General features: G+C 43.4%; 1 protein-coding gene across 1 annotated transcript; it reads left to right on the plus strand.

Moving 5' to 3' along the window:
• Window positions 1–177: 177 nt before the first annotated feature.
• snx3 (sorting nexin 3) lies at window positions 178–27,874 on the plus strand. Its single transcript, XM_072443224.1, has 4 exons — window positions 178–391; window positions 23,977–24,072; window positions 24,477–24,601; window positions 27,187–27,874. The coding sequence occupies exons 1-4, from the start codon at window positions 230–232 to the stop codon at window positions 27,290–27,292; spliced, it is 489 nt and encodes a 162-aa protein (XP_072299325.1). The 5' UTR covers window positions 178–229; the 3' UTR covers window positions 27,293–27,874.
• Window positions 27,875–27,926: the final 52 nt, after the last annotated feature.

Genomic DNA, 27,926 nt, shown 5'->3' on the forward strand with positions numbered 1-27,926 from the left:
GTAAATTGTATTTTTATTACAAGCGTTCAAGAGAAATCACTACACCCACATTAGAGAATAATCGATATTTGTTTCCTAAATTGTGTACTCAAAGATTAAAATGTGCATTGTAATCAGGAAAAATGAAGATATATTGGAAAATGCTTTTGTTCTGGAGAAAAACACTGACTGTATCCTTTTGTTGTCGTATTGTAGCTTGACAGTTTAAAGCTGTAGGACTGGGGGAGAAATGGCTAGCACCATAGCTGACACAAGAAGGCTCTTTTCCAAGCCACAGAACCTAAATGACGCTTATGGGCCGCCAAGTAACTTCCTGGAGATCGATGTGAGCAATCCCGAGACTGTGGGAGTCGGCAGGGGCAGATTCACCACGTATGAAGTCAGACTGAAGGTGAGCTGCTCTCCACACACAGTGTCGTTAGCACTCAAGCTAGCTTTACGTTTACTATGCACAAAATACTACTGTTGCCACTCAAACACAAGATAACAACATTCACGGGAGATCAATCTGTGTGGATTCATGAGGAAAACCATCCTCATCAAATGTCATAATAAAAATATCTACCTAAAATGGCTAGCAGTTAAGCTCGTTACTGCTAGCTCTGATCATAAGTGGCTAACACACTTATCGTTCTTTGAGATGTAACGACATTGTTTTGCAATTGTGTGGATGAGTTAAAATACCTCCGTTTTTAATATAAGCTTCTATAAATGTATCTAAAATGTAAAGCAGTGATCTATGTTGTGTCTGTATCACTCACACTGTTTACTCAGATGGTAAGTGTACTGTGGCTGCGTGAATATATTTCATAATAATGACTTATATATTATAGCATCTCATTATATATTTTCTATAACTATTGCATTGTTTAACTTTATAAGTGACTTAAATAACTCAGTTCAGGACACTTGAGCCACACCCATTTCTCCCTCTGGAGAAATGGGTGTGTTGCTCAAAATAATCATTATGAATAAACTGCATAATCCCATACACACATCAGCTTTGAAAAGGAAACATGAATTAGCTTTACCCGCTCTGTTTGTAACTTTTTGACTTTTCACTGCCTAATTTCTCCATGAAAAGAAAACAAAACTCCACACGTCAGCTTCTCTGGACAACAGACAGGATGTAGTCTCTGATTCACCCCAGGCCCTTTCCTGCCTCCAGTCCTACAAACACTGTAGGGAACACCATTTCTGTCTTCCAGTGTACAAAATTAATGCGTTATGCTGCTGTCTGATATTTTGTTACATGCACTGGCAAATATAGAGCTCAGTATGATATTGAAATGCTATATAAAATGCTAATTACTAAAGCTTTCATTCAAAAGTACTTTGATACTATTGGGGTGATCCACAGCTCTTTTGTTTACCTCTTTACTGTATATTGTTTTTTCTAATGCATTTCTATGGACATTTTGCTCGTTTGGCCAGTATCAGAACGTTTTTCATGTCTAATCCCAAGATCTGTTGCTGCCATTGACACTATAAAAATCCAATTAAAGCCGCAAGCGGCATCCAACGGCCCTCGCGGGCCGCCGGCCGCCGGCCTTCCGACTCTGCGCTTTCGACTTGATAAAGATGGCGCCCTTATTGTGTTTTGAATTAAAAAAGAACTTGACAGACGGAGACACATTGGACATGGCCAATCCAGTGCAAATGAACACAAGTGTCAGTCAAATTTGTTGCGCCGCCGCACAGAGACCGTAGCACTTAAAATAAAAATATGGATAACTTTTGATGCCCCGCTTGTGTAGATGATATTTCCCAAAGTAAAGCTTGATCGGGCTATTGCCCACGGAGGAGTTTGTTAAAGTGTGAAGCATAAATTTGAACAGTTCAAAGATTTGGCGTTTTCCCATTTGTGACAGTATATTTGCAGCTCCACGGCACAGAGACCGTACCACTTAAAATCAAAAAATGACTAACTTTTGATGCCCTGCTTGTGTAGATGATTTTCCCCAAATATGAGCTTGATCGGGCAATCGCCCTAGGAGGAGTTTGTTAAAGTGTGAAGCGTAAAAATGTGGTGATTTGAGCGATTCTGCGATTTTCCCATAAGGATAACATGGGATGTTTCTGTCATCGCTACAGTTACGCCGTACAGAATATGACTTTGGCTCTCATACTTTTATGATCAGGATGGCAAATTAGAATTTGGTTCAAAATATCATGTCATTTGGAAAAAACTATTGTTTATAGGCCACTCTGAAGGCCAAATAGTCAGAATTCTGGGAAACGTTTGCGGCTCCGTCGCACAGAGACCGTAAAAGCTATCCTTAAAATTTGGATAACTTTAGATGCCCCACTTGTCTAGAGGACGTACACCGATTTTGAGGTCGGTGGGCAAAACGCCCTAGGAGGAGTTCGTTAAAGTGTGAAACAGAAAAATGTGGATATTCGAGAGATTTAGCGATTTTCCCATAGGGATTACATGGGAGGTTTCCGTCATGGCTACGGCTACGCCGTAAAAATTAAGGCATAAGTTTGATTGGCCTTTTGCTCGGGACCCCAAAATAGAATTTTGGGCAAAGTTTAGAACATTTGTGTAAAACCAGTTTTTGTCCATCAATGTTCACTCAAAGGCAACTCTGTAGGGGGCGCTATCGCGCCCATTTCAATTTTGTCATCCTAAACTGGTCCAAACTTGAAAGTTTAACAACTGATTCGAATTTGGTCCTAATCGGACTCGTTTTGATCAAATGGGAGCAATTTTTAGAATTGCAATATCTCAAAATAAGTTGTCCAACTTTGCGGCTGCGCCGCACACAGACCGTAAAAGGTATCCCAAAAATTTGGATAACTTTAGATGCCCCACTTGTCTAGAGGACGTACACCAATTTTGAAGTTGGTTGGCAAAACGCCCTAGGAGGAGTTCGTCAAAATTTGACGTGAACAAAATGGCTAACTCAGCATGTTTTCATTTTCAAAGGAAGATGGCGGGCATAGGGTAAGTCTGGGGGCGTGGCCACAATAATATATATTTTTTTGTCCTCACGAGAGGAATGCGTGTTCCGAATTTCGTAGCTCTACGACAAAGTTGACCCCGGGGCGTCTCCCATAGGCGCAATGTATTTTGACTTTTGTCGGTGGCGCTGTCGCGCCATTTTTTAACGAAAAAAAAAATGGCCCAGAAAAAAATCAAATTTTTCGCCGATTCTGAATTTTGGGCAAAGTTTGGTGAGTTTTTGAGCATGTTCAGGGGGTCAAATTAGAGTTCAAAGCGCTGAAGAAGAACAAGAAAAATATTAAAGCCGCAAGCGGCATCCAACGGCCCTCGCGGGCCGCCGGCCTTCCGACTCTGCTCTCTGCATTTTACAGAGTTGGCGCTAACGCAATTGTCTAAGAACTAAGACAGCGACACATTGGACATGTACAATGCTGTGCTTAACCAGTGCAAATGAACACAAATGTCGGTCAAATGTGCGGCTCCAGCGCACAGAGACCGTGACACTTGGAATAAAAATATGGATAACTTTTGATGCCCCGCTTGTGTAGATGATTTTCCCAAAATATGAGCTTGATCGAGCTATTGCCCACAGAGGAGTTCATTAAAGTGTGAAGCATAAATGTGAACATTTCAAGGATTTGGCGTTTTTCCCATTTGTGACATATATTTGCGGCTCTACCGCACAGAGACCGTAGTACTTAAAATCAAAATATGGATAACTTTTGATGCCCCGCTTGTGTAAATGATTCTCCCCAAATATGAACTTGATCGGGCTTTTGCCCTAGGAGGAGTTTGTTAAAGTGTGAAGTGTAAAAATGTGGTCATTTTAGAGATCTTGCGGTTTCCCCATAGGGATAACATGGGATGTTTCTGTCATCGCTACGGCTACGCTTTACCAAATATGACTTTGGCTCCCATACTTTTATGATCAGGATGGCAAATTAGAATTTTGTTCAAAATATCATGTCATTTGGAAAAACTCTATTGTTTATAGGCCACTCTGAAGGCCAAATAGTCAGAATTCTGGGAAACGTTTGCGGCTCCATCGCACAGAGACCGTAAAAGCTATCCTTAAAATTTGGATAACTTTAGATGCCCCATTTGTCTAGAGGACGTACACCGATTTTGAGGTTGGTGGGCAAAACGCACTAGGAGGAGTTCGTTAAAGTGTGAAACATAAAAATGTGGATATTTGAGAGATTTAGCGGTTTTCCCATAGGGATAACATGGGAGGTTTCTGTCATCGCTACGACTACGCCTTAAAAAATAAGGCATTTGTCTGATTGGCTTTTTTGATCGGGACGCCAAAATAGAATTTTGGGTAAAGTTTAGAACATTTTGGTAAAACTAATTTTTGACCTTCAATGTTAATTTAAAGGTCACTCTGTAGGGGGCGCTATCGCGCCCATTTCAATTTTGTCATCATAAACTGGTCCAAACTAGAAAGTTTAACAACTGATTTAAATTTGGTCCTAATCGGACTCGTTTTGATCAAATGGGAGCAATTTTTAGATCTGCAATATTCCAAAATAAGTTGTCCAACTTTGCGGCTGCGCCGCACACAGACCGTAAAAGGTATCTCAAAAAATTGGATAACTTTAGATGCCCCACTTGTCCAGAGGACGTCCGCCGATTTTGAAGTCGGTGGGCAAAACGCCCTAGGAGGAGTTCGTCAAAGTTTGACTTGAACAAAATGGCTAACACAGCGTGTTTTCATTTTCAAAGGAAGATGGCGGCCATAGGGTAAGTCTGGGGGCGTGGCCACAATGATTTTTTTTTTTTGTCCTCACGAGAGGAATGCGTGTCCCGAATTTCGTAGCTTTACGACAAAGTTGACCTCGGGGCGTCTCCCATAGGCGCAATGTATTTTGACTTTTGTCGGTGGCGCTGTCGCGCCATTTTTTACCGAAAAAAAAATGGCCCAGAAAAAACAAAATTTTTCGCCGATTCTGAATTTTGGGCAAAGTTTGGTGAGTTTTTGAGCATGTTCAGGGGGTCAAATTAGAGTTCAAAGCGCTGAAGAAGAACAATAAAAATTAAAGCCGCAAGCGGCATCCAACGGCCCTCGCGGGCCGCCGGCCTTCCGACTCTGCTCTCTGCATTTTACAGAGATGGCGCTAACGCAATTGTCTAAGAACTAAGACAGTGACACATTGGACATGTACAATGCTGTGCTTAACCAGTGCAAATGAACACAAATGTCGGTCAAATGTGCAGCTCCAGCGCACAGAGACCGTGACACTTGGAATAAAAATATGGATAACTTTTGATGCTCCGCTTGTGTAGATGATTCTCCCCAAATATGAACTTGATCGGATAATCGCCCTAGGAGGAGTTTGTTAAAGTGTGAAGTGTAAAAATGTGGTCATTTTAGAGATTTTGCGGTTTCCCCATAGGGATAACATGGGATGTTTCTGTCATCGCTACGGCTACGCTTTACCAAATATGACTTTGGCTCCCATACTTTTATTTTGGGGATGGCAAATGAGAATTGTGTGCAAAATGTCATGTCATTTGGAAAAACTCTTGTTTATAGGCCACTCTGAAGGCCAAATAGTCCAAATTCTGCGAAAAGTTTGCGGCTCAGCTGCACAGAGACCGTAAATGTTATCCATAAAATTTGAATAACTTTTGATGCCCCACTTGTATAGAGGACGTACACCGATTTTGAGATCGGTGGGCCAAACGCACTAGGAGGAGTTTGTTAAAGTGTGAAGCGTAAATGTGAACATTTCAAGGATTTGGCGTTTTTCCCATTTGTGACAGTATATTTGCAGCTCCACGGCACAGAGACCGTACCACTTAAAATCAAAATATGGATAACTTTTGATGCCCCGTTTGTGTAGATGATTTTCCCCAAATATGAGCTTGATCGGGCAATCGCCCTAGGAGGAGTTTGTAAAAGTGTGAAGCGTAAAAATGTGGTCATTTTAGAGATTTCGCTGTTTTCCCATTTCTGACATATATTTGCGGGTCCGCCACACAGAGACCGTAGCACTTAGAATCAAAATATGGATACGTTTTGATGCCCCGCTTGTGTAGATGATATTCTCCAAATATGAACTTGATCGGACAATCGCCCTAGGAGGAGTTCGTTAAAGTGTGAAGCGTAACAATGTGGTGATTTGAGCGATTCTACGATTTTCCCATAAGGATAACATGGGATGTTTCTGTCATCGCTACGGTTACGCCGTACAAAATATGACTTTGGCTCTCATACTTTCATGATCAGGATGGCAAATTAGAATTTTGTTCAAAATATCATGTCATTTGGAAAAACTCTATTGCTTATAGGCCACTCTGAAGGCCAAATAGTCAGAATTCTGGGAAACGTTTGCGGCTCCGTCGCACAGAGACCGTAAAAGCTATCCTTAAAATGTGGATAACTTTAGATGCCCCACTTGTCTAGAGGACGTACACCGATTTTGAGGTTGGTGGGCAAAACGCACTAGGAGGAGTTCGTTAAAGTGTGAAACAGAAAAATGTTGATATTCGAGAGATTTAGCGGTATTCCCATAGGGATAACATGGGAAGTTTATGTCATCGCTACGACTACATCGTAAAAATTAAGGCATTTGTCTGATTGTCTTTTTTGATCGGGACGCCAAAATAGAATTTTGGGTAAAGTTTAGAACATTTTGGTAAAACTAATTTTTGACCTTCAATGTTAATTTAAAGGTCACTCTGTAGGGGGCGCTATCGCGCCCATTTCAATTTTGTCATCATAAACTGGTCCAAACTAGAAAGTTGAACAACTGATTCAAATTTGGTCATAATCGGACTGGTTTTGATCAAATGGGAGCAATTTTTAGACCTGCAATATTCCAAAATAAGTTGTCCAACTTTGCAGCTGCGCCGCACACAGACCGTAAAAGGTATCTCAAAAAATTGGATAACTTTAGATGCCCCACTTGTCCAGAGGACGTACGCCAATTTTGAAGTTGGTGGGCAAAACGCCCTAGGAGGAGTTCGTCAAAGTTTGACGTGAACAAAATGGCTAACACAGCGTGTTTTCATTTTCAAAGGAAGATGGCGGCCATAGGGTAAGTCTGGGGGCGTGGTCACAATGATTTTTTTTTTTTGTCCTCACGAGAGGAATGCGTGTCCCGAATTTCGTAGCTTTACGACAAAGTTGACCTCGGGGCGTCTCCCATAGGCGCAATGTATTTTGACTTTTGTCGGTGGCGCTGTCGCGCCATTTTTTGACGAAAAAAAAAATGGCCCAGAAAAAACAAAATTTTTCGCCGATTCTGAATTTTGGGCAAAGTTTGGTGAGTTTTTGAGCATGTTCAGGGGGTCAAATTAGAGATCAAAGCGCTGAAGAAGAACAAGAAAAAAAATAATAATATTTTTAGCAAAAACAATATAGCCGTTTCCACTATAACAACAAATTATACATCGTTTGAAAGCTCTAAGCCTTCCCCATGCTGCCATGGGGAGGAATCATCATTACGAGCGCTTACGCGCTCGTCACTCCCCATTCCGTCGGGATGCCCCGCCCACTCCCCATAGACTTCCATTGATTTGAGCAGATACAAGCATGGCCCATGCCTGCGGCATGGATTCTCGCGTACAGGACAATGCCAGGAGGGTTTTTGGAGGAATGCAGCGCTTCGCGCTGCTGTTAACAATTTGTGAATGGGCTACGCCCATTCACAAATTGTTAACTATTTCTGTCATAGCAGGAGTAAGTATGCATGATCCATGCCTTCGGCATGGGCTAGTTCACTGTACTTGCCAGGGGCGACGGGGTACCAAACATGCGGGCTGCGCCCGCATGTTTGGTCAGACAGTTGCAACGCTGCCTTCGGCAGCGTTGCGGGAGCAATAGGCCCTCCGCCCTGCTGGGGCTCGGGCCTAAATATAGCCGCAAGCGGCAATGATCGGCCCTCGCTACGCCGCCGCCACGCCGCAATTGTCCTTTTATTACATCTACTGCTGAATCTGTGACGCTGTCACATCTTCTCCCCTTTGTTTTACCATCAAAAAGCAATTTTATTTTGAATTCTTGGCAAAATGTGCAGCTTTGCCGCACAGACACCGTGACTCTTTGAATAAAAATGTGGATAACTTTTGATGGTCCACCCCTGAAGATGAGTCTCACCAAATTTCAGGTTAATAGGGCTGACGCCCTAAGAGGAGTTTGTGAAAGTAAAGTGTAAACATGTTCTGGCGATTTCCCCATTGGAATAACATGGAAGGTTTCGGTCATCGTTACGGCAAAGCCATAACAATTATGACATGGGTTTCATTGACTTTTTTTATGGGGATGCCAAAATTGAGTTGTGTGTCAAATTTCATATAATTTCGCAAAACTAAATATTTAACCTCCATATAAAATCTGTAGGGGGCGCTGTGGCTCCAAATTAATTTATTTCACTTCAAGTAGGTTTAGGGCAAAGAGTTTAACAACTGATTCTAATTTGACGCAATTCGGACTTTATCTGCGCAAACGGCAGAAATGTTAAATTTGGGAGATTTCTGAAATTCTTGCTACAGTTTGCGGCTTCGCCGCTCAGAGACCGTGACAGGTATCAATGTAATTTGGATAACTTTTGATGTCCCACTCCTCAGTAGCATTTTCACCAAATTTCAGCTTTTTAGGGCCAACGCCCTGGGAGTTCGTAAAAGTACGACGTTTGGAAAAACTCCGAAGTCATGTTTAGCCATTTTTGAAGCAATATGGCCGACATTTGGTTGGGCGGACGGCGTTGCCGTAATAATATTTTTTACTTCTCTTGTCACCATCTACCTCTGCGCCAAATTTCATGATTCTACGATCAGATTTTTTTTGGGTCATTTCCCATCTCAATGCATTTTTGGTACATTTGGGGGCGCTGACGCGCCAATTTTTTTTATTTTAGAAAAGGGAAATAGCCAGAATGTAGAGAGGCACGATTTTTAGAGGTGTGCAAATTTTTGTGACTTTTCGTCAATGTTCACTGGGTGAAAAATAGGGGGGTTGGTCCCGAGAAGAAAGAAGAAGAATATTCCGACGCGAAAACAATGTTTCCCATTTTTCAAATATCATAAACTATACATTTTCGGAAAGCGCTCGCGCTTTCCTACCTCATGGTGTGGGTCCCTGGTCACTGACGGGTACTTTCGTTAATTTTGAGTGGGCTCCGCCCACTTTGTGTTTTTGGCCCTCTATACAGTAATAATGTTCAATTTTTGCATTACATGCTTATATGCACGGAACATGCAAGAGATGGGGAACGTATTCGTGAGGTACTTAGCGCAAATGAGTGCTTTATATGGGGATGACGACCGCAAAGCGCAAAGCGGTCGTCATCTCAATGTAAAGTGCTCGTTTAGTGCGCACTTTTGCACGGGCTTCGCCCGTTTACAACGGTAATGTTCCATTTTCCTATTACTAATTAGTATGCACGGGGCGTGCATGAGTGAAGGAGTGCGTTAGTGAGTGTTTGGAAGTGGGCGAGCACTTCGCGCTCGATTTCCTGCGCACTACTAGCGCACTTTCGCAGCCGTGCTTCGCACGGCCTTACGAGATTAATAGGCCTCTCGCCAGCTTGTGGCACTCGGGCCTAATAATAATATTTTTAGCAAAAACAATATAGCCGTTTCCACTATAACAACAACTTATACATCGTTTGAAAGCTCTAAGCCTTCCCCATGCCGCCATGGGGTGGAATCATCATTACGAGCGCTTACGCGCTCGTCACTCCCTATTCCGTCGGGATGCGCCGCCCACTCCCCATAGACTTCCATTGATTTGAGCAGATACAAGCATGGCCCATGCCTGCGGCATGGATTCTCGCGTACGGGACGATGCTTTTGTCAACAATGAGTGAATGGGCGAAGCCCATTCACTCATTGTTGACTATTTATGTCATAGTAGGAGTAAGTATGCATGATCCATGCCTTCGGCATGGGCTAGTTCACTGTACTTGCCAGGGTCGACGGGGCACCAAACATGCTCCAAACATGCTCCCGCACCAAACATGCTCCCGCACCAAACATGCTCCCGCACCAAACATGCTCCCGCACCAAACATGCTCCCGCACCAAACATGCTCCCGCAACGCTGCCGAGCAATAGGCCCTTCGCCCTGCTGGACCTCGGGCCTAATAATAAAGTAATCTGTATTTCTCGAGTCATGGAATGGGTTCTACGAGTTACACTTATTGTTATTGGGGGTTTTAACATGATCGATCCAGTTGACAAATATAGTCCTGCTTTTCACCTGGTTTTGTCTGCTCTGGTCCTGTTTTAGTCGTGGGCATTTAACTTGTGTTTTCCTATATTTTCCAAATGGTTTGGGCTGGTTAAATCCACATATAGTCGAGCATAAATAACTGATGCATTGATGGGTTTAGGGGAGGTCAGATTTGACAGAATGCTAACTGTTCTGCAAGTATCCAACTTGTAGAATTGCCCTGTTTAGGAGAGATAACATGGCTTTTAGTTGTGCGAGCCCTGCGTTTGTGTTACTGTTGCTGCCCCTTGCTTCGTTGTTGTTGTTGTTGTTGTTGTTTTATGGCAGTTGGCATCCGAGTGTTGCATTACCGCCAGACTTTATTAAGGACTTTATTCCTTAGACCCTTGCTTCTTTAAATCACAGTAAATGGGTCACACATTCCGGATCCATCATTATTGCTTTATAGTGTCACAATTGTGCCTTTAGTGTCACAAATCTATAAGACCCAATCTACCAATAGAATGAAGCCTAAAGAATAAAGCTGTACGGTGGAAGCACCGAACGTCAAAGAAGGAGAGGAAGATGAAGAAGAGTCTCCCTGGAATAAAGCCGGTTGTTGTTGTTGTTGTTGTTGTTTTATGGCGGTTGGTATCCAAGTGTTACATTACCGCCAGACTTTATTCCAGCTGGCCTTCTCCCACTCCAGACTGTATTCTTTAGACTTTATCTTATCTTATCTTAAAACTTCCCAAAATCTTTAAAGTAGACCTTCTTCTTCTCCTCCTTCTTTGGTGTTTTATGGCGGCTGGTATCCAAGCGTTACACTTTATTCTTAAAGCCGGTTGGTCTCTGAAACAACAACAACTATTCTAGTCACAAAGACATATCATGACCTCATGGGCTTTGTAACACCAAAGCAATGGAAGGAGTACTTTTACGGACTACGACAGAGTCTGAGGACTACGAAAAGTCTGAGGAATAAAGTCTGGTGGTAATGCAACACTTGGATGCCAACCGCCATAAAACAACAACAACAACAACAATATCAAAAGAGACAAGTCTGGCGTGGGAGAAGGCCAGCTGGAATAAAGTCTAAGGAATAAAGTCTAAGGAATAAAGTCTAAGGAATAAAGTCTAAGGAATAAAGTCTAAGGAATAAAGTCTAAGGAATAAAGTCTAAGGAATAAAGTCTGGCGGTAATGTAACACTTGGATACCAACCGCCATAGAACAACAACAACAACAATATCAAAATATGTAAAGGAAGAACCTATTAGTCAATGTAACATCTCAAACTTTGCAAAATAAGAAGTTCTTCTCGTAATATGGACATAATTACATATATGATACTTGAATTGGTGACAGAACTAATCATGCCTTTATTAATGGATCTTAATTTCATGCATGAGGAGGGCTAAGTGAAATTGTCAAGCAGTGATCTGATTGCTTCTTCTCTCGCTTGTCATCAGCTGACTGACACCCCTGTAGTTAGTGGCCTCCACTTTTTGATGATCCATATTTATAGTTTCCTTATGCACCTTAAAGAAGTGGACTAGAGAAGAGAAGCCGTCTCCCACTGTTAGTGCGAGTATAAGGCTACTGTACTTGATTAGCACGTGATAATTAGCAAATGCGTGTAATCAGCATTATTGTGCACTTCATAGCCTTGTGTGACCCTGCTTTGCATACGAGCACAGAAGAAGCGGCGCATCCCTCACTCCTCAACAAACGCAGTGTCAACTTTGCTTTGCGTCTCTTCCTCCGCTCCACTCCTCTTTTTATCAGAGCTTCAGGCTGACAATGAGCGCTTTTTTGACATTGAAGTGGGCAAGCTATCGAAACTTGGATAATATTGTGAATTTTGTTTGTCAAGATATGCACAAATTTAATGTTGGGTGTATTGTAAAAAAAACAAAACAACTTTCAAATAAGGGTTTACGAGAATTTTTCTGCACCATCTTAAGTTTACTAGAGCCGTTGACTCGAATGCTTGGTCGACTAAAGGCGTGTTCTACCATCGACTAAAGAAGAGTGCTGCGTTAAACTGGATTATTTTCAGTACCTCTATGATCTGACGTTTATATAATCTGAAGACTACAATCACACTATAAAGAAAAAGTGTCATTTATTTGTAAAAAGGTCTGTTAAACTGATTTCCTCCCAAATCTTAAGATCACTCACTCCTTCTCCTTTTGGCTGTCGTCCCTGATAAAGTCTTACAATCGAAATAAATGAATTAGTTGACTGTCACAAATATTGGTTGGCTAAATCACCACAGACTGATTAAATTAGATTAGACATTTCGCATTTGTCTGATAAGTAAACCTCAACTAACACTTTTATCGTTATCGAGATACTCTATTAAAAAAAAAAAAGAGCTAGAAATTCACTTCTGTCAATATCGCCCAACCCTACTCTGGAATACACCGTCCGCACGGCTTGAGTGTGATATTTAGAATTAATACAGTTCCACTAATCTAATCATTATGCACTTAGCTCTTACGGCGATTTCTCATGTCAGTGCTACCCCGCTCAGCAATCCAGCAAAAATCAAGAGAGCTCTTGTGGCTGCGCTGAGAGTCTCCCTAATCCCTTCATTGAGAGAAGAATGAACGGGACTGGGGGGTGCGGGGTTAGATGGGGGGTGGGTCATTCTCCGCTCCTCACCCGCCTTCACCCACGGGAGGCCAGTAAGCCACCCTTGCACCTCTCGGCGTCCTCACACCTCCGTGGTCAAGGGAGTCCCATTGCGTACACCGACCGTTCTCGAGGTTGAGTAAACTTTCCCTCGTCCAAAGAAACTCCAGCGATTCATCCGCCGCCGTCACAAACACGGCGCGTCATTGTGCGAGGGAACCGACTGTTTGCTCTGGCATCGGGTTGTGTCGTCGGTTGTTGACCGCGCGGCTTATATTTGTACTGGAAACCAATAGCTTCCACACTGCGCTTTCAGACCCCTCATCTAGCGGATATTGCCTGAAGTGACTTGTAATTAGAAATGCGACGATGTCAAATTCTAGTGGGAAAATACGTCACGATTGAACGATTTTTTTCACGGTTACTGCGAAGGCCATGACTAAACAACAGTGAAATCGTTCATTTTCTTTCATTCCCATTGTCTACTAGCACATTCCTCAAGTTTGTGACAAGCTTTACAAAATCGAACTTTATCAATCTGAAAATAAATGTAAAAGTTTTTTTTTACTCCAGATTGAATTAAAAACTAAATTTTGCCTCCAAAATAGAATGTATTTGATAGAAAGTAGGCAGAGCAGAAGATTGAAATCACAAATACCGTATTTTCCGGACTATTTTTTCATAGTTTTGGCTGGGGTACGACTTATACTTATATTTATACTTACACACTTATACTTATACTCCGGAGCAACTTATATGTGATATTATCTGTTATTTTCACACTTGTAACCACATTTCATACTCCAGTGCAACTTATATTTGTTTTTTTCTTCTCTATTATGCATTTTTTGGCTATTGCGACTTATAGTCCGGAAATAAGGTTTTCCTCAAGTTTGTGACGAGCTTTACAAAATCAAACTTTCTGAATCTGAAAATAAATCTGATATGTTATGTGACACAAACGGCCTAATAAAAAAACTGAGCACTTTTTTTGGACTAGATTGAATAAACAACTTTTTCCCTCTAAAATGATATGTATTTGATAGAAAGTAGGCAGAGCTGGAAGATTAAATCATAAATAGTTACATTTACCAAACCGCAAAGATTGTCTGCAGTTATTTACGTACCATAATTTCCTGTGCTGACAACACAATATCCTGTCTTACTCATGTAAAAACCTGCTCAGCCTGTAGTTTAAACCTCCACAAACATTTTCTGAAAAGCATGTGATTCTCGTATGACTTTTGCCTTGCATTTTCCAGTCTTCTTTCAAATATAAATTCTCCTGGAAACGTTTAAAATGTGAACGCAAATCTAAATAAAACGTGAAACTTGTGAACAGAATTAAATCGCAAATTGGATAAACCATCATTTAGTTGAATATAATTGCATTGGGACAGATTTCCAAACCAAAAGGGGAAGGGGAGTATGAGGTTATTTTGTCTTCAGCCTTTTCCCATCACAAACTTTGGGATTGCATGTTGTTTATGGATACGAGTACATAAAAGGCCTCTTATAGCTGTGTCTCTCACTCTCACTTGGTTCACTACCCCTCCTCTCCTCGCTCTTTCTTTTCCATTTGGGCATTGGAGCAGGAGCCTTTGGTCATTAATAAAACGGGGGAGAGATGCGAGGGGAGGGGGAGGCACGGAGGGAGGGCTTGTCAGACACAGTCAAGTGTAATCCAAAGTCTACAGCATCCTCTTCGACAACTATTTTAATGGAAATCGGGAACATATTGTATCAAGGCTACCATATCCTACTTGAAATGACAGTATCAAAAGTGGGAGTTGATACTATGGCAACAAAGCAGCTTTTTGCCAGCTCGGGAGTTGCGGCGGGGCTAGCCTGTCAGGTCGCGGAGGGCTGGAGAGTTAGAGCAATGGGAGAGTGAAAGAGGGACTCGTGGACCCGGAGCTTTTGTTCTCACTCATTTTTACCCCATTTCGCGATATGATGCAATGAGACGGCGTTATGTAGCCATTTTTAACGCCATTATTGTGAAAGGCGAGCGTGTGAGAGGGGTGGGACGAGGCCAAGGGGGGAGGTTTCGAGATGCTCACTCTAAAACTTGACTTGATCCATCCTGCTAAAAGCTAATGCACGGTGGCCTTGAACTCCTCTCTCAGCAGATGAGTGATCTTTGTCTCGACGCACTGTTTTTAAGGGTTCTGCCTCTTTTCAGCTACTTTCAATGAGCCCGTGCTATTGTGTCGCCCGCTTTCTGAATAACATACTCTACCTATAGAGCTCGGGCTGCCTCTTGCCTGCTCATAATGGAGCAGGAAGGTGGAATATCCGCTGTGGGAAAGATACATGTAGCTTTATGCCCCTTTTTAGAAAACATCCACCATTACAGTTTGTGGTGAAGTATTTACCAGCGCTGCATCAAGAGTCTTTCATCTTTCCCACCTAATGTATGTTACAAAAAGTGCACAAGTTTGAGTATTCTATGTGTTTAGAGGTGCACAGTGTAACGTTCGGGGTGGAGGGTTTGACACCTGCTTGTTTCATTTCAGTGGAAATGTTACTGCTTTGCCTAAACCCGCCTTTCTAAACCTGGGGATCGGGGCTGAATTTTGGTCCCAAAGATTTTCAGGGGTCCCCAGGGTTTCTTATCGTGCGTTTTTTTCTGTCTTCAAATGTACAGGTAGCCGACTCGGGCGTCCAGCGCAAAATTGGATGCCACGGTCTGAAGGGTCCTTTAGAAAAGAGATTGAAGAGGTTCTGGATTTTAATGAAGGGATTGCATCTATACAGTATTTTATAACTATTACTGATTTGTTTCTTCATAAGACAGTAGCTTCTCGGGTAGGAGAAGGATGTTTGGGTCACTCACAAGTTGCTGACGGAAGGATTGGATCCACTGGTTTAGAGTGTTCCATTGTAGGGCATTAAACATATCTATCGCCATAGAGACAAGCAGGTGACGCCGCCAGACCAAGTTACTGGTTAGATTTGTGGCGTTGCAACAATGTTTACAGTAACAGTACCTGTAAATACAACGTTTCAAAGTTTTTGCTACTTTGTGTGTCAAGAGCTTCTTTGATGCACAATTTAATGCAAATGTTATGGCGTTGGACGCTTCTTTGACGCTTCTTTGACGCTTCTTTGACGCTTCTTTACGTGAAAAGTTGCAGTAATTCTCAGCGCTGGACTCACTGACGAGAGGTATAAATCGATGTTTTCATTTGATGTATTCTTCTCTACAGGCTCTAAAATGATAAGTGACACATTATTATTAGTGTAAATGCTTTATTCAAAATATTTAAAGACAGCCTGGGCTTTCTTAAAATGGTAAATTAAATGTGCTGCCCGGTGGTGGAGTGGTAAAGGCGTCAGCACATATGCTCCTCGTACAGCCGGCCGCAGTGTCGTGAGTTTGAATCCTGGCTTCAACAATTTACTGCATGTCCTCCCATCTCTCATCCCCATTCTCATTCAGGCTCCTGTCTAATAAAGCCTACGGACCAAAATGATCCTTAACAACAGAGTGGTTCGGGTTACAGAGGCCGATACAGCAATGACCCTAACCCACGTTTCCAAGCAAAGCATCATCATCTCATTGATTCATCTCAGCTATTGATTATTTACATAATAGTTTTTTTTAATAAACTAATTTAGTAATCTAAATTAAACCAGTCTATGAATAACCCCTAAAACCTGCCATGAACTGAGATGAGGTTTTATGCCTCAGCCTGAGCAGTAATTACAGGAAAATGTGTACATTTTAGGTTTTGTCTGTAAATATGTCTCATCAGGACATTGTGTCAGCGTCATCACTCAAAGATCATATTCACCAAACTTTTGTGATCCAACCAACCAACTAATCCATTAATCAAAGGAATAATCGCTAACACTAATCGCTTAGCATAATAATTGTAGCAGCCTTAAACAAGCTATAAACTAAAGCAGTTTCAATATCACACTTTTTAAACTTTTTTTATTACAGGCTTCACAGTCAATTTCTTAATTATACCTACACAAATTGCCATTCCGATATAATGTATATATTGTGCGTCCCGACATCGTATTGTCAACACATTAAGTGCATTTCCACTCAAATATTGCACAACGTTTCCTCCTCAGTACTTTTCTTTTCCATTTGATTATGCCATCTCCACTGACTCTTTTGTAGGACCTGTGCTTTTTAAACCTCCCACTTCCTCTGCGAGTGTGGGCCGGCCCTCTGTCCTCCACGCCGGTCCGAGGTCCGTAAGTTGAGAAACCGGGTCTTAACCTCTAACCAGCCATGAAGAGAACAAAGGCCGAGGGGAAACCTGATCTTTGACTCGAGGGGTGTGTGTGTGTGTGTGTGTGTGTGTGTGTGTGTGTGTGTGTGTGTGTGTGTGTGTGTGTGTGTGTGTGTGTGTGTGTGTGTGTGTGTGTGTGTGTGTGTGTGTGTGTGTGTGTGTGTGTGTGTGTGTGTGTGTGTGTGTGTGTGTGTGTGTGTGTGTGTGTGTGTGTGTGTGTGTGTGTGTGTGTGTGTGTGTGTGTGTGTGTGTGTGTGTGTGTGTGTGTGTGTGTGTGTGTGTGTGTGTGTGTGTGTGTGTGTGTGTGTGTGTGTGTGTGTGTGTGTGTGTGTGTGTGTGTGTGTGTGTGTGTGTGTGTGTGTGTGTGTGTCCCCCGTGTGTCCCCCGTGTGTCCCCCGTGTGTCCCCCGTGTGTGTGTCCCCCGTGTGTGTGTCCCCCGTGTGTGTGTCCCCCGTGTGTGTGTCCCGTGTGTCGTGTGTGTGTCCCGTGTGTGTCGTGTGTGTGTCGTGTGTGTGTCCCGTGTGGTGTGTGTCCCGTGTGTGTCGTGTGTCCCGTGTGTCGTGTGTGTGTCGTGTGTCGTGTGTGTGTCGTGTGTGTCGTGTGTGTGTCGTGTGTCGTGTGTCCCGTGTGTCGTGTGTGTGTCCCGTGTGTGTCGTGTGTCCCGTGTGTCGTGTGTGTCGTGTGTGTGTCCCGTGTGTGTCGTGTGTCCCGTGTGTCGTGTGTGTGTCGTGTGTGTCGTGTGTGTGTCGTGTGTCCCGTGTGTCGTGTGTCGTGTGTGTGTCGTGTGTGTGTCGTGTGTCCCGTGTGTCGTGTGTGTGTCGTGTGTGTCGTGTGTCCCGTGTGTGTGTCGTGTGTCCCGTGTGTCGTGTGTGTCGTGTGTGTGTCGTGTGTGTGTCGTGTGTCCCGTGTGTCGTGTGTGTGTCGTGTGTGTCGTGTGTCGTGTGTGTGTCGTGTGTGTGTCGTGTGTGTGTCGTGTGTCCCGTGTGTCGTGTGTGTGTCGTGTGTGTCGTGTGTCCCGTGTGTCGTGTGTGTGTCGTGTGTGTGTCGTGTGTGTCGTGTGTCGTGTGTCGTGTGTGTCCCGTGTGTCCCGTGTGTCGTGTGTGTCCCGTGTGTCGTGTGTGTCCCGTGTGTCCCGTGTGTCGTGTGTGTCGTGTGTGTCGTGTGTGTCGTGTGTGTCGTGTGTGTCCCGTGTGTGTCCCGTGTGTCCCGTGTGTCGTGTGTGTCCCGTGTGTGTCCCGTGTGTCCCGTGTGTGTCCCGTGTGTCCCGTGTGTGTCCCGTGTGTGTCCCGTGTGTCCCGTGTGTGTCCCGTGTGTCCCGTGTGTGTGTCGTGTGTCCCGTGTGTGTCCCGTGTGTGTGTCGTGTGTGTGTCGTGTGTGTGTCGTGTGTGTGTCGTGTGTGTCCCGTGTGTGTGTCGTGTGTGTGTCGTGTGTGTGTCGTGTGTGTGTCGTGTGTGTGTCGTGTGTGTGTCGTGTGTGTGTCGTGTGTGTCCCGTGTGTGTGTCCCGTGTGTGTGTCGTGTGTGTGTCGTGTGTGTGTCGTGTGTGTCCCGTGTGTGTGTCCCGTGTGTGTGTCGTGTGTGTCCCGTGTGTGTGTCGTGTGTGTGTCGTGTGTGTCCCGTGTGTCCCGTGTGTGTCCCGTGTGTGTCCCGTGTGTGTCCCGTGTGTGTCCCGTGTGTGTCCCGTGTGTGTCCCGTGTGTGTCCCGTGTGTCGTGTGTGTCCCGTGTGTCGTGTGTGTCGTGTGTGTCCCGTGTGTCGTGTGTGTCGTGTGTGTCCCGTGTGTGTCCCGTGTGTGTCCCGTGTGTCGTGTGTGTCGTGTGTGTCCCGTGTGTGTCCCGTGTGTGTCCCGTGTGTGTCCCGTGTGTCGTGTGTGTCGTGTGTGTCGTGTGTGTCCCGTGTGTCGTGTGTGTCGTGTGTGTCGTGTGTGTCCCGTGTGTCGTGTGTGTCCCGTGTGTCGTGTGTGTCCCGTGTGTCGTGTGTGTCCCGTGTGTCGTGTGTGTCCCGTGTGTCGTGTGTGTCCCGTGTGTCGTGTGTGTCCCGTGTGTCGTGTGTGTCGTGTGTGTCGTGTGTGTCCCGTGTGTCGTGTGTGTCGTGTGTGTCGTGTGTGTCGTGTGTGTCGTGTGTGTCGTGTGTGTCGTGTGTGTCGTGTGTGTCGTGTGTGTCCCGTGTGTCGTGTGTGTCCCGTGTGTCGTGTGTGTCCCGTGTGTCGTGTGTGTCGTGTGTGTCCCGTGTGTGTCCCGTGTGTCGTGTGTGTCCCGTGTGTCGTGTGTGTCCCGTGTGTCCCGTGTGTCGTGTGTGTCGTGTGTGTCGTGTGTGTCGTGTGTGTCGTGTGTGTCGTGTGTGTCCCGTGTGTCGTGTGTGTCCCGTGTGTGTCCCGTGTGTCGTGTGTGTCGTGTGTGTCCCGTGTGTCCCGTGTGTCGTGTGTGTCCCGTGTGTCGTGTGTGTCCCGTGTGTCCCGTGTGTCCCGTGTGTCCCGTGTGTCGTGTGTGTCCCGTGTGTCCCGTGTGTCCCGTGTGTCGCGTGTGTCCCGTGTGTCGTGTGTGTCCCGTGTGTCGTGTGTGTCCCGTGTGTCGTGTGTGTCCCGTGTGTCGTGTGTGTCCCGTGTGTCGTGTGTGTCCCGTGTGTCGTGTGTGTCCCGTGTGTCCCGTGTGTCCCGTGTGTCCCGTGTGTGTGTGTGTCCCGTGTGTGTGTGTGTCCCGTGTGTGTCCCGTGTGTGTCCCGTGTGTGTGTGTCCCGTGTGTCCCGTGTGTCGTGTGTGTGTCGTGTGTGTCCCGTGGGTGTGTGTGTGGTGTGTGTCCCGTGGGTGTTGTGTGTGTGGGGGTGTTGTGTGTGTCCCGTGTGTGTCCTCACTCTCGCCTCTTGTGTTCGCTCGATCCTCCCCTTGTCCTGCCAGGCCAATCTCTTAATCACAGGGTTCGGGGGAGAGCGAGAGAGTATTGTAAAACCAGGTGACTTTATTTCCTTACCCTCTCCATTGTCTTCAGAGGCGTGGCCCGCCGCTAACTCGCTCTGGCTCAAATGTTTTGTTTTTTTTTTTCAAAGTTTTTGTGTGTGTGACTGGAAATGTCTTGGGAGTTTTACGTGAATCAACAAGTGGTATTGGTTGACTACTTTTGGTCTTAGGGATGTAACAAAAACAATAATTCACGATTAATGGCACAAAAAACAAACGTGAAATGCTTTATTTTCTTTTATTTGAATACATCACTGTTCCACTAGTATCTGACCAGTTTCATGAACTTTCTGAGAGTAAAGTAATCATGATGTAAACTAAAGCACTTTAACATTCAAGCGTATTCTCTTGAGGACAGATTGATTTATTTTGGTTCTAGAGAATTCGTTTTTAGTTCGATTTGTATTGTGACCTGAATAAATTTGCGACAGCTAAACTTCTTTTGTATATCTTTGCTGCTTTTTATTTTAATTACTGTTAGAGGGGAAACAAACGTTTATCATTCATTAATACTTCTTAGCAAAGTTTTGAAGCAGCATCTTGGAGCCTCAAGGTAAAAGAAATTACTTTTCTACAATCTTTTCAGTGATAAAGAGATATTTGATTTTCAAACAAGGTTCCTTAGTAAACCATTTATAAGGTGTTAATAAGCACTTGAATAATTACTAGCATTTGTAGATGGCTTATAATACCTTATTTATTTTTATTTTTTTTATTAACAAGGTTAGAAAAGATCGAGAAGTCTTTTTCAAGGGTGAACAGGGGCAAAGGGACACAACAAATCTCACAAATAATTGAAACATTGACACAATCAAAAGTCATTTAAGAACAAAATCGCTCAAACCTGTAAGTGAGATGTGAGTGAATAAGCTTCTTATTAAACTGTTTTCAATAACCAAATGATACAAGTTTGTGAATGCCTAATGAGTGCTTATAAACATAACTAGTGCTTATTAATAGGTTATAAATGGAACCTTATTTTAAGCATTACTGAGATTTTACCTAACTTGACTTGTTTGTCTTGCTCTGCTCAAGTAGTTTATTATATTCTTCTTTTTATTTGACATAAAGATCATACATGGCAAATCTGGAAAGCAAATACACTGTAAATGTCCTTTCTTTTTGAATTGTTGTTGGAGGACGTTAGATGTGAAATCGGGGACATGGAATGGAGCCTGTTCACTGCATTCAAAGTCGTTTTCGTGGCCGTCCCATAATTTCCTAAAATGCTGATTTATGTTCACGTTAAAGCTGTCGGGCCGTGTTCTGTGGTGTTCTGCCGTGTTCGGCCGCGTTCCGTCGGGGCCGCGGCCCGACCGTGTTGTGCATACTCACGATGGGATTATGGCCGCGGCGGGGGCAGATTACCTGTAACTGTGATCTGTTGTTAGGGGGATTAACTTTGGCGCGCTCCACGCTGTGAGGTAACATGACGCAGCAGGGGCCCCGGTTCTCCAGCGCAGGGCGATAAAGCCACATAATCCACCTCCTCTGACCTGGGAAAGAGCACCTGAACTTCACATCCACCAGGAGGAGTGACGGGGAAGAAAAGGAGTAATTTAACCTCTGTGATTTGTGGCGTTGTGAAGCAGCGGATACGTTACCACCAGTTCTGCGTTTCAGGCACATGTAAAAGACTGTAATATGATCTAAATCTGTTCTCTCGTTTGTTCCAGCGTTGTCACAATAAAGTTGAGCTGTCACTAACGATTATTCTAGTAGTCGACTATTTATGTTGTATTTTGAGACTTTTTTTGTGACCAAATTAAGGTTGAAATGTTGTGACTATAGCCTCTTGCAGATACAGAATATTAAGTGTATTATTCATGATACTCAAATAGTTTAACATTATTAAATTGAAATGTCAAAAAAGAACACTCTTTGTTAAAAAAAAAGTATTTTGTATGTGTTTCAGTTTCCGTACAGTCCAGAAAACGCTGACAATGATCAAAATACAACTAAGATTAATTTGTATTGTCACAATTAGTCAGTTAATCGTTGCAGCCTTAAAATATAGATATACAATATACAATATATAGATTTTTATTTCAAAGAGAAGTACTCGATGGCTCTGTGAGGTTCTTTACATACATCATTTATACTTTAATTTTATTTTCAACATTGAATATTGATGGGCAGTATCTCAAGCTATTTATATTGTGGATGTTTTTGACTGATATGCTAAATTTGAATATCGAGTATATTGTTAAAGGTGGAATGGACTTTTTTTTTTTCAGCAAATTTTTTATCATATTTCCTCATGGCGTGGATAAATCATTTGTCCTGCCACGTATCAATCATAAAACGCACCTACCGCTCACCTGCAGCCGCGTGCGGTTCATCCCCACGTTTCCGTGTGCCTCAGCGCATGGATCTATCATAATATAGTTCCCTCAGTGTACGGGGCAAAATGAAGACGGAGAAAGACAGTTCGAGCTGACGCAGAAGTGGACAGAAATCTACGGGAGACGAGCGATGTGATGCTCTCCGTCACGCTAATAAACAAACGCACGTGTGTGTTGTGTCAGTCCGCACAGGGGAGTGCGCATGCGCACTTCCACCTGAGTTCTCAAATCGCCGAAAAATCGTCCATTGCGCCTTTAATAGTAATTTAAACAAATGCTTTGAAGAGCTTATTAAAATATGTTAATCTTTGAAATACAATGCATTAAGTGAAATGTCTTCATTTTACAGACATTTCACATTTGTCGGACAATTAAACCTCAACTTATACATTTTAATGACATGTTTTAACACAGTTCTGTTGGATTGACATAATATCGTCTGATTATTAACAGAACACGCCAAAAAAACTATCGATATATTTATTTTGGAGAATATCCCCCGCTCCCAATAGACCATGTATAGTATTTGTACCTGCTCAAATGAGTACCTACAGTGGTTTTAACATAATAGTTTTAGTATCGATTGTATTTTAACGACTGCTCTAGTTTCCTGGGCTTCGCATCATAACTTATGTGGCTCTGAATTGATTTTTGTCCAGAAGTTTGTATTAATATGCTACATGCAGAACGGCCTCTCAAATGTGTAATGAACAGGCTCCACCAAAGCATCCACCTTTTTTAAGACCCAAATTGACGAGCTGACAAAAGATGACAAATCTATATTTTGACCGAGGGGAGAGCATAAGAGGAGCTTCAAGGGCAGAAGATTTGGCTTGTTATTGTGGACGAGGCAAACCGAGTAAGAGGTCCACGGGAAGAAAAGACCGCCGTCCTCAATTAGTCCCACAGCGCCTGAGGGACAGCAGCCTCTTCAGCGCTCTTTTATGGCCACGCCGGCACCCTTTTCTTTTTGATCAGCTTTTTCTCAGGCTCCTAGTTAACTCACAGTCAGCCGCGCTCATCGATCCGTCCGATGCTCACGCCGTATTCTCTGCATCCACTTGCTCGATTGCGTTTGCTTTTTTTCCTCCCCCCCTCTTCCGTGAATTCTGACCTTCTGTGAATGTGGCCTGCCAATGAAATGCTCATTCAGAGTCGCGGGTACATTGTGGCGGCGTGGCCATGTGCTGTCAGGACAAGTGAAGAGCTTTGGCATTGTGCTCAACGGTGCTGTTTGCTTCAATGTTCTCCGTCAATGTCGAATCGGCTCCCCCATTTTTAATATGAAATTCTGCGCTCAAGTGCTTGTCAACAGCAACTTAGAATTATGCTCACATCTGCGCTTTGGCAAGTGCGGGAAAAATGGCAAAAACATTTTGAGAGCGACGAACCTTGGTGATCCAAATAAAAGTGAACTTTGTCTTTTTGAAGCTGGAGGTTGTATTTCTCTTCTTATGGGTTGAGCTGGAGAGAGTCTTTGTTTTTCTCTTTTGTTGCTGGTCTTAAAGTTGATAATAAAAGGTTGTGAACCAAGTCCTGTTTTAAAAAGGCTCTTTCTTCAGATCGACACTGCTATTTTCTGAATATGTGGTTAATATGTGGTATATATTTATTTTCTGGAACAATGTAATGCAGCTATATAAATGGATGAATCATATTTTAACACATTGGTTGTCCACAGACTAACTTGCCCATCTTCAAGCTGAAGGAGTCGTCTGTGCGGCGGCGGTACAGTGACTTTGAGTGGCTTCGAGCTGAGCTGGAGCGAGAGAGCAAGGTGAGGACTGACCTGGCAATACTTCAGACTTTACAGTAACTTAATACTGCACGCAATTTAGGAACATTAGGTTTTTGCAGTATAAACCTAGAAACTATGGACTTATGTCACCGATTCACACACAAGGAATATTGCACAGGCAGTGTTCTCCTATTCCTGGGTGATTCTGACAAAAATGTAATGCACTTTTGACATTTTTCTTTTACTATAAACGATATACTCGATATTCAAATCCTCCATATCTTCAAAATAACCACTTGCAATACTATCTACATTTCGAGATATTTCCCACCGCTCGTCCCGATATTACTCATCTCTCAATGTGCTCCACAAGCAAACAAACCATATTTCAAGTTGAAGTTTGGTGATAAACGCTCTTGAACACGCCGCCCGTGTGCTTCCAGGTGGTCGTGCCGCCTCTTCCAGGTAAAGCTCTTTTCCGACAGCTCCCGTTCCGCGGAGACGACGGCATCTTCGACGACAGTTTCATCGAGGAGCGACGACAGGGACTGGAGCAGTTTCTCAACAAGTAAGTTCTCCTTCCAATTCAAGGTTTTTATTAGAAACCTTTCCGAACAAAGAAAGCGTTTTCAGAATTGCCAGCTACTTGAGTGGATTCAACTTTTCCACTTTTCTTCACATTGTTAACAAGTTGAAGCCTTTCTCTCGCTCCTTAAATCACTTATATAATTGCTTTGCAAAACGGCAAGAACAAGCGACGGAAGACTCGAGTGCGCACCCCCTCAGCACAATTTTTTCCCACATTTGTTTTATTGTTGATGGGTAATTTATGATAATTGCCGCTCAAATTACAGCGAGCGGTTACACGGGCCGGAGTGAGCACCTCTGCTTATTTTTGATCCAGTGTGTTCTCGTTTTCAGCCGCGCAACAATAAAAGTTACACAGTGATTGTAATTATTTGCTTTGATTGCAGACTTGGCCATTATCTTCCGTTTCATGTGCAAATGTTTCGGCGTTTCCCCAGTTGGACTATTAAGCGCGACGGAGACGAGGGAATTAAAAACAACAAAAAAAGCAAAAGCGATCCTCGTCTCGGTTGTAACGGGACGAGGATCGCGTCTCGACAATTAAGATTTCCTAAAAAAAAAAAAAGAACGCCGCCATTGTTCCGGCGCGCTCCGCACAACTCTGATTGAGAGCATTGTGAAGCGCTGATCCCACAACGTCAAACTGGGTGGTTGGCGGATAAGCGAGCGGGAGGAGAGAGAGCGGACATCTTTGATTAAAACGCCGTAACAATCGTAAAAATCCCATCGGGTGCATCGAGTTATGAAGATAAACATTTCCTCAAAGGTATTAAACATTTATTCTTTGGCCTCTTGATCTATGCAGTGATTGCCCGTCCTCAAGTCGCTCCCAGGGCCACTTAATTTCCCCTCGAGTATTTTCCATTACAGGTCGAGACGTTTGACAGCGTACGCCGCGGTCTCGGGACAGAAATGATTGGAAAATGTTTGCCGTCGCAGGTGCACGGAGCCGTTCTTATCCGGCTTAGTCATGTCGTTGTAAACACCGGGGCGATTCGGTGCATCTGATGTCAACGCGATGTAAGCACAAGTTGTATAACTGCGTAATAACAATACGATAACGCAACAAGGAGTGACGTTTGTGTAGAGCTTTTCCAGGGACTCAAAGCTGACTCAAGCTACACACATGATACAACTTAAATGCTTTTGTATATAGGGCTTAATATGTTTGTAATCTATTTGTTATCATATTGTTTTAAATCCACACTTGAATAAAAGCAAGTGTGGAGTTTTGACTTTGGACGGTGTGTGTTTTGTGAATTTTGTTTCTTTATTTTTGCTACATTGTTCTGCCTTACATAAACGATAAGATGAGAGAAACATTTCACAGGGAAATGTCAATTTTGCGATGCACAATTCAAGAACAGCAGGAGAACAGAAACATGCAATCAAAACTCAAGATAAATGACACATTTGACCACACAGCAGTGAACATGTTTATGCACTTTTTTAATAAATGTTTGACAATTTTAGTGAAGTTTATAATGTTATAATGTTTCTGGTAGGACTTGTGACAGATGTGACGGAGGCAAATTAATAACTGTTTCCTAGCAACTGTAGGGGATTCTTACTAGTACGAGTACTGTAGTGTTATTCATGTGCTCCCACTTATGAGAGGGGGGGGACATTCAAAGTTCATATCGAGTGTGTGTGTGTTCATATAGAGTGTGGGTATGTTTGTTAGAGTGTATTAAAGTTATGTGGGGCACCACCCTGTGTTAGCATTTAACAATATAAATGAATTAAGCTATATATGCTCGTTCATCTGAAGGTTTGTGAGAATGTAAACGTGACATTCACCCCTTTTCTGGAAATGAATGAACACTTTACCAAATCTGGTTTATGAAGATTTATTGGCCAAATAATGAAACTGGTGGAGCCACTAGATATGGTTGTTCTAGAGCCATCTAGTTGTGTGTTTGGGCCGTTGCACTGATTCGATGAGGCTGGTCTGAAGAGACTGTCCTGGATCCAAGTTTTGTTGTAGACTTGAAAAGTTGCAAAAAGGTCCTTTGCTTGAGCATGAAGCCGTTTTAATCACGTCTAAATAAAGTCGGGTACAGAATTCTTGTTTTAAAGGAGAGAAAAGTTAGCTTCCAGGGGCGTGTCTCTGGATGTCTTTGTTCTGTGGGTTAGCTTAGCATTGCTAACCCAGAGATGAGCCCTCATTTTGCATGTAAATTGTCCCTGATTTTTCACTGAGGGATTCGGTTTTAGCACTCTTCCTGTAACGTCCTGTAACTTTTAATGTTTATATTTACATTTTTCTTCACAAACTGCCTCTTGACCATTGTAAAACAAAACTATAATGAACATTTACCACAGGTTCTATTCCACCAAACAAAGTAATAATTAGAAAAACACTTTAAATAACGTAGATTGAGCTGGTTGAGCATGAATATAAAGCTAATTTATGTACAATAAATGTCTTTGACTAAGGTTTTTGAAGCCACTTGTGTGTAATCATGTAAAGGCAAAACCAAAAGACAATAAGTTAAATGTAATTGTCTGAGCGTCTAAACTGGTGTGAATCCTCTGGTAATCGCTGGTGCGTTGTGTTCGCAGAGTGGCCGGTCACCCGCTGGCGCAGAACGAGCGATGTCTGCACATGTTTCTACAGGAAGACAGCGTGGACAGGAACTACACCCCATCCAAAATCAGACAGGCTTAGAACCAAGAACCGGGAACCAAGAACCAGTCGGGACGCTTTTCCAACTGGACACGACGGCAGCGACAGCGACGACGACAACCCAAAGCTCTTTCACGTCTCCAGGTCTTTCTCTCAACCGTCGACACAAAAACGTTTCAATTCAACCTCCCAAACACTCGAGTCCACTGCCTCTTCTACGTTTGACTGGTTTGTTTCCACTTTCTTGTCACGAATGTCCAATACAGCTGTGGTGAAAGTTATTTATAGTATGTTCTGTTTATGTCTGAAAATGCCACTAAAGGATATATTATCTATTTATCATTTAGCAGTCCCGATACATTTCTATAGTTGCACAATGTTCTGTGTCCTGCATCGGCATGAGATCCAACGCACACGGGGCCCGAAGCCTCCGATGCCGTTCAGCAGAAGCAGCATGTGTCACCCAAGAGCATCTTCCCCACAAACGCACCGGTTTTATAGCGAGGAATCGACACAGAGGGAACTGCAGTATTTCTACAGGCGATATGCATATGAGATTTGTATACTGCTGTGCCATTTTTGTTTATGTTGAAGATTTTCCAATAAAATGAATGAAAAGTGCAAGTACGTTGTCGTTACTTTTCTTTGACGGTTGTAAAATTTGTGGATTTCAGAG

Source organism: Eucyclogobius newberryi, unplaced genomic scaffold (assembly GCF_026437365.1).
Source record: "Eucyclogobius newberryi isolate DKJ021-1_F unplaced genomic scaffold, fEucNew1.0.hap1 SCAF_1, whole genome shotgun sequence".
Classification (NCBI taxonomy): domain Eukaryota; kingdom Metazoa; phylum Chordata; class Actinopteri; order Gobiiformes; family Gobiidae; genus Eucyclogobius; species Eucyclogobius newberryi.